Below are 12,647 nucleotides of genomic sequence, written 5' to 3'. Positions count from 1 at the left end.
AGTGTTTGCTTCCTGGTTGCCGGCTCTCCAGGAATTAGCCTAACTGAAGAATGGTTGCAGAGTTCCTTCTTTCTAGATGGCAGCCTACCGTCGGGTTGGATCCAGAATGCAGGGAACCAACGCCCACTGCTGTGCCGGGGACCTCCGTGTTCCCCCCCTCTTTCCTCCCACTCGCAGCTATTGGAGGATGGGGCGGGCGGCGGGTCCTCCCCTCCCGATAGCCCCTCGGCCTCCCTACCCATTTCCCAGGGTGGGGACGCCAGGAGGCGGGAGGCGAGGAGGGACTGCCGGAGGGGCGTCGAGTTACATCTCCGCCTCCTCCGCCTGAGTTGCAGAGCCGCGGGGATTGCGGGGCTACAGTTGGGAAACATGCTGGACGGGAGCGGCTGGAGCCGGGCGGCGTGGACCTGGGCGCTGCTTTTGCAGCTGCTGCTGGCGGGGCACGGAGGTTGCCTGAGCCGCCAGGAACTCTTCCCCTTCGGTCCTGAGCAGGGGGACCTAGAGTTGGAGGCTGGGGACGACGTAGTGTCCCCCTCCCTGGAATTGATCGGGGAGCTGAACTTCTATGATCGTTCGGACATCACGTCGGTCTATGTGAGTTGGAGCCGGGGGTGGGGGTGGGGGAGCGTGAGGAGGCCAGGATACGCTGGGGGCGCCAGTCTAGAAAGACAGACATGGGACCTGGGCGTCGCCCTCGGGGACCCGAGTGCTAGCTGCCCCAGTGCGGGGCGCTCCGCTTCTGTGCGCTTATGGAATCCCCACTGCCTGTCTGTCGCTGTCACCTAGGAGCACGCGAAGTCTAAGTTGGCATCGGCTTCCCAGATTCACCCATCTCCACGTGCGCCCTGCCTGGATGGACCTGGGAGACCTCGGGTGGAGTTTTCCTTCTCGGTTCCGTGTGTCCTTCCTCTTTGTCCTGAGCCTTACTTTTGGGACAGGTCCCAGTACCCCGTAGCACAAGGGCCTGAGTTGGGTCGTACCGTGCGTGCGCGCCTAGGAACTCTGCCGGTGGTAAGCTGGAAGGGACAGAGGAATTGTGCTGCTCGCCAACCCCCCCTCCCCCCCCGGAGTTCAGCGGACAGCCCCTGCATCTGTGTGCGTGGGCTCTGGCTGCGTCTTGGCAGAGATTCTGCTCTCTTAGTTAGGCTCAGAGGTCAGGGCTGGGAACTCAGGGCTCCCTGGTGATCCAATTTCCTGTGGTTGAGAGTGTCACCCAGGGGCCCCAGATGAGGAGTGGGACCGCATGACCTTTTTAGCTTGCTAAAATCTACCCAGTGCCTGCCGGGCCTGGGAGCGCTGTCAGCCTGGTCAAGCCCTTTCGTGCTGCTCCAGCACACCATGTGGATTTCATATAAAGCCTGTGTGCATTCCACAAGTGTGTGGCAGGGACTACATAAACGGCATCTGGGGCCTGTCCTGTGGGGGAGTGACTGTGCTCTCATCCTGGCCTAGGCAGATATAGTAGGGCAACACTTGTCAGCTTTGCCTAGAAAGAATGGGCCCTTAGTCACACCCACACAGAACTCCCACCCTTTGCTAGCTGGTTGCCCTAGCCCTCTTGGGAAGCCTGGAGAAGCCTATAGATTTTAGCATGCTTTCAAATACACAAAGTCAAATCCTCCACCTTACCGAGGAAGCCAATGTGATGAAGCACACATGAAAATAGTAAAGCACACACACACATTTTATGTAGTATCCAGGCTTCTGCCTCCTTCCCAGGCTTTCTCCCCCCCCTCCCCCCCTCACCCCGTTGGGTGCTAGCTGCCCAGGGCCTCCTGCATAAAGGCCAAACACTCTACCAGCCTCACTACATCCTGGCCCCTCTTGTTTCCTTTTAAACAGTATTAAGTACTAAGTATAGCTGCAGCAGCAGCAGCAGCAATAGGTTTGGTAACTACTAAAGAGTGTGGGTCTGAGAAGCCATCTGAGGTGTACCATCAGTCTTTGCCAGATTCCACATGAGCGTGAAGGCGGGCAAGGGCCATGGTGGTACCTGCCTGAGATTCCACACTTGGGAGGTAAAGGCAGGAGGATCTCAAGTCAGGCCAGCCTGGACTATGGGGTTTGTAAGTTGTCTTTAAAAGCCAGGACCCTCAGTGGGTAAAGGCACTTTACTTGTCAATCCTGGCAACCTAAGTCATTCCCTATCTCCAGGAGCCACATAGTAGAAGGAGAAAACTGACTCATCTAAGTTGTGTGTGTTGTGTCCTGTGTTTGGTGTCCCATGTCCCCCTTCTGTCCCCTGTTCTCCTCCCTACCACCTCTCCACCCCCCAATTTTAAAAGCTCCCCAAACAAGCAAAGCACCACCAGACCAAACAAAACAGAGAGTCTTCAGCCGTGCAGCATGATGGCACACACTTTTAATTCCAACACTCGGGAGGCAAAGGCAGGCAGATCTCTGAGTTCGAGGCCAACCTGGTCTACAAAGCTAGTCCAGGACAGCCAAGGCTACACAGAGAAACCCTGTCTCTAAAAAAACAAACAAACAAAAAAGGCTCTAGCCTGATTTAACTCCAGTGCTGGAAGCCACCAAGGACAACAGATGGAGAACGTCCTGTGTCTAGCAGACCTCAAGCCAACAGTCAGGGAGAGGAAGTGGAAGCCTGGAGACACCAGTTTACAAGGGGAATGAGTAAAGTAAATACATAAATACATTGGAGGTGGTGTCTTGGGCTTATAATCTTAACACTCAGGAGATCAAAGTGAGAGGATCATGAGTGTGAGGATATTCTGGGGTACAAGAAACTGTAGGAATAAGCAAACAAAATTAAGCTGATTTTGGAGTTCTGGAAAATGAAAGCTGTCATTACTGATGCCCAGAGGAGGTAGATTCTCAAACATGAGCCAGAGACCCCTGACTACAAGCAATTCAGAAAGTCAAGATTATTTTACATAATATTAAGATGTTATTTGCTTTCTTCTTTTTTCCCTTATTTGTATTTGATGTACATTGGTGTTTGCCTGCATGTATGTCTGTGTACCACATATGTGCAGTGCCCGAAGAGGCCAGAAGAGGCCAGTAGCCCCCCTTCCCCCACTCCCGGGAATGGGAATCCCCTCTGGGTGTTGGGAACAGAACCTGGGTTAAATGTTAATTGCTCACCCATCTCTCTAGCCCATTATTTGTTTTATTAACCATCATCATCATCATTACTGGATGTGTGGACACATCATCATCATCATTATCGTTATTGGATGTGTGAGCACATGTGCCATGGTGTGTGCAGAGGTTAGAGAGCAACCTTTGGGAATGGGTTTTCTTCTGCTGCTGTGGGCTGCAGGGATGGAATTTAGGCAACGCAAGAGTTCAGAGTGTGAGCCAAGGGCCTTTACCCTCTGTGCCATCCTGCCAACCCCAGCTGCTTGCTTTTGTACTTCAGTTGCTCAGGCAGGTATGGTGGCGTTCACTAGGGGCTGCGTAGTACCCACATGTCTGCTCCCACAAGGAAGCAGCTGCCTTCCATTTCATTACATGGCAGGTTGATTTGCAGACATGTGAAGCAAAATCTCACCTCTCTCCAGTTGTATTTTCGTTGGAAAATATAATCACTTACATTAAAATAAATGTTTTTGTTAACATGTAACAAGTTCATTATTAAAATGTTATAAGTATTTAATTTGCTCTTAGCTTTACATTTTCATAGGATTAAATCATGATTACAGTGTTTTGGGGAATCTTCAAAAACTGTTAAGGTGTTTAGAGGGCCCCTGAAGCCAAATGCCTGAGGGCTGGTCGTGTGACTGTCCAGACATTGAGTTTAAAGACTGGAAGAAAGCGTAGTCAGGAATGTCTTCCGGGAGAGGCTGTGGGACTCTGCTTTATCATGTGTGATTCCCCAGAGGGATGGCCCTGAGTAGTTATCAGTAGAGTCCAGCTAATAAAACCAGTTGTTCGCCAGATCCCATCCAGAGCACCAAACCATTGGAAATTTCAAATCCTCGCTGCCCTGGATGAGAGTGTTTCATAACTGTTGTAAAGTTGTCCAGAGTAATGAAAACATTTCCTGTCTTTGGTTGGGATGTTGTCTCGCTTTCCCTCCTTGCTCTCCTGTTGACTGGCCAACCTCAGTGGGTGTGTAAGGCAATGAAATAATTTCTAGGTCATGATTTTTTAATGATTACTGAATTATTTGCCTGTGAGTCATAAAAGATGGATAAGTAAACTAGTTATGATTTAATATATTCATCCTGTTTTGTTAAACAAATCTTTCATATGGTTGGAAATGGAATATCTTTAGCAACAAAAAGATTATAAGCTATCGTGCTTGCCCTGTAACCGTGAAGACCGGGTTTGCCTTTCCAGATAGACCTCTACTTTCACATACACAGGAACACTATGTGCCTGTCCACACATGTGTACACACAAAGATATACACACACACATGTATGTATATATGTATATATATACACACAGAAAATCCTTGTACACACATGTATGAACACACATGAGTACACATAACCTTCCAGTTGTTCATGGGTAGTGTTGCATCACTTCCTACCCCACAGGACCTTCACAGATGCTATCTGAAGCTGTTCAGGTTGCTCAGAACACAGGGCTCTGGCCCAGCAGATCTTAAACCCTGATCACCCAGGGGCTGAGATTCCTAGACAATGAAGCTCCTGCTTCTCATTTTCCCGGAGTGGCCCAGTGATTGAACAAGGACTGTGGTTGAGTCTCAGAATCCAAGAGGATTAATTCCAGCAGGGTCTGAAATGTAATTGACTAATTATAGTGACCAACTTATAATCGAAGCCAAGTCATTGTTCAGATACTCAGTGTCAGAAGAGTAGAATGAAGAGTTTCTCTGTGTAATAGACCTGGAACTCTCTTTGTATACCAGGCTAGCCTTGACTCACAGAGATCTGCTTACCTCTGCCTCTTGAGTGCTGGGATTAAATGCTTGTTCCACCACACCCAGCTTTATCTTGGATTTTCTTTCTTTCTTTTTAAAAAATTATTTATTTATTATGTGTACAGTGTTTTGCCGGTATGTACAATTGCAGGCCAGAAGAGGGCACCAGATCTCATTCTAGATGGTTGGGAGCCACCATGTGGTTGCTGGAAATTGAACTCAGGACCTCTGCAAGAGCAGCCACTGCTCTTAACCTCTGAGCCGTCTCTCCAGCCCTATCTTGGATTTTCAATAATTTTTTTTTTATTAAGCCAACTAGGGTGGTACAAGTCTGTATGCCATCACTCTAGGAGACATCGAGCCAGCCTGGGCTACATGCATAGTGAGTCTAAAGATAGCCTGGATAAGAGTAAGACCCTACCTCACAAGCCAAAGAGAAAAACTTGTTGCTATTATTTTAGTAACCTAGTGGTTAATTGCACTTACCTTTCAGGACCAGTACTATTATTATTTTGAACCAGGCTCTCATGTGTCCCAGACTGGCAATGAATTCCCAATGTGTCTATCAAGGTTTGAATTCCTGATCCTTTTGCCTCCCTTTCTTGAGTGCTAGCATTACAGGTATGCACTGCCATATTTACTTTTATGTAGTGCTGTGGTTTGAACCCAGTATCTCATGCATGTTACGCAAGCATTCTACCAATTGAACATATATTCCCAGCCTCATCTGTATACATTCAGGTACATGCAATAGTCCAATGTTAAGATCCACTACTGATTCAGTCTATAGATTATTACTATTATTATTGCTATTATTATTATCATCATCATCATCATCATCTTCATCTCTCTACATGGCCATGGCTGGCCTGAAACTCACTGTGTAGACCACACTATGTGGAACAGAGATCTACCTGCCCCTGCTTCCCAAGTGCTGGGATCAAAGGAATGTGCTTAGCTGCTTTTCTTTCTTTCTTTCTTTCTTTTTTTTTTTTTTCGAGACAAGGTTTCTCTGTGTAGCTTAATTAATTTCTTAATAGGCACAATATGAGGCTTGTGACAAACTGAAAATAAGACCAGTTTTCCAGGCCAGGCGTAGTGGTGCATACCTTTTATCCCAGCACTTGGGAGGCAGAGGCAGGTGGATCACTGTGAGTTTGAGGCCAGCCTGGTCTACAAAGTGAGTCCAGAACAGCCAAGGCTTCACAGAGAAACCCTGTCTCAAAAAACAAAACAAACAAACAAGCAAAACAAAAAACAAAAAACAAAAAAACCCCACCAGTTTTCCATTCTCACAGTGTCGTGTCATGAGAGAGGCAACATTCAGCCAATGAGCACACTGATGACAGGCCATTGCCACATGCTGAGTGCTCTGAGGCAGAAGTTCACAGTGGGGACATACTGGAGCAGGGCCCAGGCTAGTGGAGAGCTCTAGAAATCTGCAGATAAAAGATGCTGGAGGTTGGCTCTGGGCAATTGTAGGAGGCAGGGGCTTGGTTCAGATGGGGAGATGCTGCCCCTTGTGAGACCCAAGCCAAGAACCAGGAATGGAGTTTGGCGTGTTCTTGGCAGGGCAGATGCTCATGCAGGGCTGGCTGCAGGCTATAGCACTTATAACTCAGACCTCTTGGGTCCCAGCCGACAGCTGATGAGCTTCACACCACACCCCGTGTGTCTCCCTAGCCTGGCCTCTAATCTGTCATGCTATAGTCTGCCCTCTCAGTGCCTTTTTTCCTCTCTCTGGACCCATTCCATGTAGATCTTTTTAATTTTTTTCCTAATTATTATTATCGTCTGTGACTGTATACCTATGATGTGCATGTGTGACTGTGGGTTCGCAAGTACCATTGAATACATGGAGGTCAGAGGGCAGCTCTCAGGAGTCCATTCTCCATCCACGGTGGGCTGCAGGGTTTGAGCTCAGGATCACCTGGCTTGTGTGGTACCTTGCTTTTACCTTGATGGTTCCATCTGGGTATGGGCACTTCTTTTCTGTCTGGCGTGATACCCATGCCATCTCCCAGAGGTACCCCATCCTGCCACTAGCTCTCAGATCTCACGCATCCTTTCCAAGAGGGTCACATCTTTGCCTTGGCTTGGGTCTCACAAGGGGCAGCATCTTGAGACATGCTGGGAAGATGTGAGCAGATGTTTGCTCTTCAGATGCAGCACTTATAACAGACCAAAGAAATGGTTCCATCCAGGTCTAGTTCAGCGAACCAGTTTTGGGGTTGCTTACAGAAGCACGAGTGACTCAAAAGCAGTCATCAAAAAGCCCACCTTGACATGGGCGATGACTCTAAAAAGCTGTATCCCTGGAGCTCCCTGCACAAAATTGCAGGCTGCTTCACAGAAGAGTCTCTGCACAGAGTTGTTTACTAATCATATAAGCTTAGGGAGGTGGGAGTGTCTTATGAGTTTTGTAAGTTTCCTGAACTTGCTGAGCCTTGTAAGTTTTGAGAATGAAACATTTCATTTGGCAGGAATAGGTAAGAGTGTCTCTTTCGAGTGCTCTGTACAGCCAACTTGTTCCTTTCTTTGCTTGTTGCCCTGCCTTCCCAGTTAGTCTGTGCCTGGTGGGGTCAGGGCTTTACTGTCACATGACAGTATTTCCCAACACTCAGGTGTGTGTGGAGAGGTGGAAATAGTCAGTGCTGTGAGTCAACCAACACACAAAGACTGCTGAGACTTGTACTTATTTTTTCACATTAGTCTAAGTAAGCTGGTAACATTGTGTGCGTGTGTGTGTGTGTATGTGTGTAAGTGCGCACACGCACATGTCATAGTATAGGGAACAGAGGGCTGTGCGGAACAGTTTAGGTTGAGACAACACTAATATGGATACTAGGCATGGATCAAGATAGCTAATACTGGACCGGGGGTGGGAGTGTGAGTCAACAAAAGATGGCTGACACTGGATGTCTGGGGAACTCCAAAGTAAACAGTGATGTAAACGGTTACATAACTATCCCTGGATGAATGCACCTTCGTGTAAATATGGCCTTAAGGTCAGGGTGCTGTGTCTTTGCCTTTCTCGTCACCAACCTGTCTGTGTGTCTGTCTGTCGACCAGTGTGTTTATCTCGGGGTGGCTTGTTAAGTCTGCATGTATGCCTGTGCTTGCTTGTGTGTGGCTCATGTGTGCTGGTGTGTGTCTGCAGGAGATTGCCTTCCTAGTGGTCTTTGTGATGGACCCTGGCCTGGAGTGATTAAAGTATGTCACATTTGCCTTTGGCTAGGGACATCCTCTTCTCCTCTTCAGTGGCCTGGCCTCCTGATCCTGGTCCTTTCCCAACACAGGACAAATCAAGTATCTTCTTTTTGTTGTTGTTGTTGGTTTTTTTTCCTTTTTTTTCGAGACAGGGTTTCTCTTTGTAGCCCTGACTGTCCTGGACTAGCGCTGTAGACCAGGCTGGCCTCGAACTTACATCAATCCGCCTGCCTCTGCCTCCTGAGTGCTGGGATTAAAGGCATGTGCCACCACGCCCGGCTCTCAAGTATCTTCTTATTTTTAAGCATTTAAAAAATTTTTACATATACATTTCTATTATTACACATATATATAATAAACTACCTATAGCAAGAAGACCCATGACACAATTAGGAATTATATAAATGTTACATTCTTAGTGTTTTGGCTATTTGTATTTGACAGCCTTGAAGAAAACATCTTTCCTATCTTGGTGTGTCTAAAATTCTGAATGTAAATCAATCTCCATCACACATTGTCAATATCAACTTAAATCATCTATCTAGATCTAAAAACATCCTAATCCCTAAATAACTAAGCTTAATGGTAAAACTAAACTATCTGGTCTTCAACCCCATCAGAGACTTGAGAAGGAATAAACTTGATTACCTGAGTATGCTGGGAGTGCAGGTTAATAGCTTTCCAAATGAGAAGATGACCGGGACCGTTTGCTACCTGAGCAGTCAACCTAAAACTCTCTATAATGTTGGAGCATCTTCAGCCCTCTGGCCCAATATATAGACATATTTGTGATGCAGGAACTATTGAGGACTTGCTTACCCTGCCTTGGCAGAGTTTAGCCGTCGACTCTGCCTGCATACAAGCTTGCCCTTTTTTAGGCAGAATTCTGTCTGTGGTAGAAATGAGGAAATTTTGCCCAGTGACTTGTTTGACTTTTTTTTTGGTGGTGGTGGTGGTGGGGGTCAGGTGACATTTTAATCAGCTGCTGTCTTTGGAAAATATCAAGAATTACATGTGTCTAGAGCAAAAAGTAGATCCAGGGGGGCTGGAGAGATGGCTCAACGGTTAAGAGCACTGACTGTTCTTCCAGAGGTCATGAGTTCAATTCCCAGCAACCACATGGTGGCCCACAACCATCTCTAATGTGATCTGTGCCCTCCTCTGGCCTGCAGATGTACATGTAGGCAGAGCACTGTATACATAATAATAAATAAATCTTTAAAAAAAAAAAAAAGTAGATCCAGGGCCCAGGGCAGGCCTTTGGGGGAATGACAAGTGGGGAAGTCAGCTGTGCCTGAAGAATACTTGAGGATGGTTATATTTAAATGGCTTCATCCTACTTGGGGCTCTGAAAAGCCACAGGCACGTCTTCCCCTGAGGAAGTCCCTTGGGGCCCTCTATGCTGTCTTTGTGCCTCTCAGTCTCCAGGTAGACATCTAGCAGCACACACAGCCTTTGCAGCTGGTGGGTCAAGAGCTGGTGGCTGGGCTGAGGGCCGGCTCCTTAGGGCCACCAGCTCTTTAGGGCCACCAGCTCTTTAGGGCACACGCTGTCCTCACTCTCCATAGCCCGAATATTGTCATCATTACTGTTGGTTTTCTCCCCTTTCCAGTTTAGACAGAGTGGAAAATGGGTGGGATACAGGAGTAGCCAGGGTTCAATACCACAGCTGTTCCCCTTTCAGCAAGTGCCAGGTACTAGAGATTGGAGTCCCCAGCCAGTCCTGCCTCTACAATGTCCTTAGTGAAGTGCAGCTCCATGTAATTTTCATGGGCAATTATCACCCACTTTACCAGGCGAGAAATAACCTTGGCAGGGAAGAGGTACTGGTAACTGGCACGGTGCCGTGTTCCAGAGATGCGAACAGTTTCTAGAGAGCCAGGTGGGACTGTACCCTGGTCTTCAGCAGTTTAATGGTGGTCTCCATGTGGCTGGTGAGCCATCACTGTGTGCTGGGACTGCTCTTTGGGGGAAGTGGAGGCCACCCAGTTTCCGTATCAAGTATCTTTTTAAATCTCTTTTCTATTCACTGTTTTTTGAGACAGAGCCTTCTGAACCTGGAGCTTGCCACCTGGCTAGATTGGCTAGCAAAGGAGCTCTAGGAATTCTCCTGTCTCCACCTGTCAGAGCTGAGGTTACTGGCACAGGCTTTTAGGTGGGTGCTTTATAAGTGATATAAAGTGATAAGCACTTTAGCAGCTAAGCCATCTCCCCAGGCTCTGATACTATTTTCTTCAACAAATAAGATAGTATAGGAGTCAAAAAAGCAGAGAGAACCTGAAAAAGTTCAGAGAGTTGAGAGAGTGTTAATGCTGGTCTGGACTTGATTAAAAGACCTCTTCTGCACAAACTCCTGTTCCCTCCCTCCCTCCCTCCCTCCCTCCCCCCCTCTCTCTCCTCTCTCCTCTCTCCTCTCTCTCTCTCTCTCTCTCTCTCTCTCTCTCTCTCTCTCTCTCTCTCTCTCTCTCTCTCTCTCTCCCTCCTCACTATGTTGAAGGTAAACGCAGGGCCTCACAGTTTAACTGCTCAAAACACTGGCAGGCTGGATACTTGAATGTCTAGGATTTAAATTTAAAACACTCAAAAAAAAAAAAAAACAACATTGCACTGCAGTACATGCCTGTGATCCCAGCACTCAGGAGGCGGAGGCAGGATTGCTTGTCTACATGATGAGACCTCATTTCAAAACAACACCACCACCACCAACAAACCAAATGGATACCGACTACCACCAAAAAGCTCCCAGACCCCAAAAAACTCCAAAGGAAAAAAATGACAGGTTTGAAGGGACTAGTCAGTTTGGGCCTGGCTTACCACGCTCTGGCAGGCCTTGTCCTTCTACCCTATTCCCTTTGACGTGCTAAACACTGTCAGACTGCATTCCTAAAGCTGGCCTCCGCGGTCTGTGCCCTTATTTGGCCATTTCCTCCTCCTGAGGCTCACTACCAAGGTCCAGCTATCAAAGTATTGAAGTCCAGCAAGTCAAAAGCTCCCTTTAGCTCACCCAATTAACATGCCCAATTAAAATTAAATACCTCATCCTAGCATGAGATTTCCCCCTTTACCTTTATAAACCACCCTTTTAGGAGGCACGTTTCTCTCCCCTGCCCTCTCAGACAAATAAGCCCTCAGCTCCCCTTTGCGCCTTTCCTCTTCTCTCCTGTCTAGTCCTATTTCCTGCTTTCTGTTCTTCTCGGGCAAATACATCTCCTTTGTGATGCAAACTTAGCCTTGAGGTTCCTGAGAAAAAGCCTTCCCTTACATGGGTATGGCAGGAACAAAAGAAAAGAACTACGGTGTGCTAGGAATTGTGGGAACTGTTGAAAGGAGAATTATTTTAAATTTGGCTATCCATTCACTATTCCTGGGTGGGGGGTGAGGGGTAAGTTTGTATTCTAGGTTTGTTTGAAAATTCCCCTAAAAAGTAGTGTTTTACAAAATGTTTCAAAACTACTATTCTGCAACCCTGCTGGGAAGAGGAACTTTAGAGGGTGGAGCGGACGGGAAGTGAATTCCTGGGCTAGTGACTTGTTGCCAGGGTCAAGGTGAACCGTGTGGTGAGGTGAGGTCAAAGCTTAAGCCAGACTGTGCTGTGGAAACAGGCTTGTTAGTACTATATGCATCTGACATTCTCAGCAGCCCTGGAAGCTGCTCAGGCAGGAGCTGGGTGGCCCTGAGGCTCAGAGCAGGGACACACATGGCCAAGGGCGGGGCTCCTACCCGACTGCCTTGGGTGCCTCCATTGTCACCCTCCTTCCGGTCTCATTAGGGCTTGTTCTGCTCGGGCTTCAAGGCTACAGGTGTTGGGGTCACGATGAGGCGTCTCATGCAGTGTGACCCTGCCTCTTTCGATGCTTACAGCCACGCTGCTACTAAAAGCACCTGGTTCTTGGGCGGCCATCGACTTAACTACCTTCAGATTATTTCCCTTCCTTCCTCCTTTATCTTCTCTTTTCTTTCTTTTTTCCTTTTTATTATATGTCAAGCACAAAGAGGCAAGCGGCACCCTGACTGATGGACACACACCACCACAGTGACACTGATGTTCATTCCCAGTCAGGGTGGATGGTTTCCGCACACCGCCATGTTCACGCACATCAGCAGGAAACAACATCCTCTTATCTTCTCCTGTGGGCGGCTCTTAGAGTGGGAGCCAATCAGGTGAATGGCGAGGTAGTGGTAGAGGGAGCTCTCTAGGAAGGATGGGCTGGTTAATCAGGCTGTGATGGCGCTTGCCTTTGATCTAGCCCTTGGGAGGCAGAGACATTTCAGATCGAAGCCATCTCGGTCTGCATAGTTCCAAGAAAGCTCGAGTTACATGGAGAGACTTTTTAAATTTTTATTTTGGCTTTTCAAGACAGGGTTTCTTTGCATAGCCTTAGCTGTCCGGGATTTCACTCTGTAGGCCAGGCCGGCCTGGAACTTGCAGAGGCCCATCTGCCTCTGCCTCCCGAGGGATGAGATTACAGGCGCGTACACGCCTGTCCTCAAAGATTCTTCTTCTTTTTTAAAAAAAAAATTTATTTATTTATTATGTATGCAGTGTATACAGCAACTGCCTGCATGTGTGCCTGCTGGCCAG

At 47.7% G+C, this 12,647-nt stretch overlaps 1 protein-coding gene across 2 annotated transcripts in view; it reads left to right on the top strand.

The window, feature by feature from the left end:
• The first annotated feature begins 217 nt into the window (after window positions 1–217).
• NID1 (nidogen 1) overlaps window positions 218–12,647 on the top strand; it is an 81,856-nt gene continuing 69,426 nt past the window's right edge. The window contains exon 1 of one of the 2 annotated variants that reach the window (XM_084794174.1): window positions 218–594. In XM_084794174.1, the coding sequence (XP_084650300.1) occupies window positions 370–594 (225 nt within the window). In that variant the 5' untranslated portion in view covers window positions 218–369. The remainder of the gene's footprint in view (window positions 595–12,647) is intronic. The other variant, XM_084794173.1, reaches the window with a different exon arrangement.

This window comes from Acomys minous, assembly GCF_964271855.1.
Source record: "Acomys minous genome assembly, chromosome: 9".
Lineage (NCBI taxonomy): Eukaryota > Metazoa > Chordata > Mammalia > Rodentia > Muridae > Acomys > Acomys minous.
Note: the sequence above shows the minus strand (reverse complement) of the source record. Positions and strands in the feature narration are given on the sequence as shown.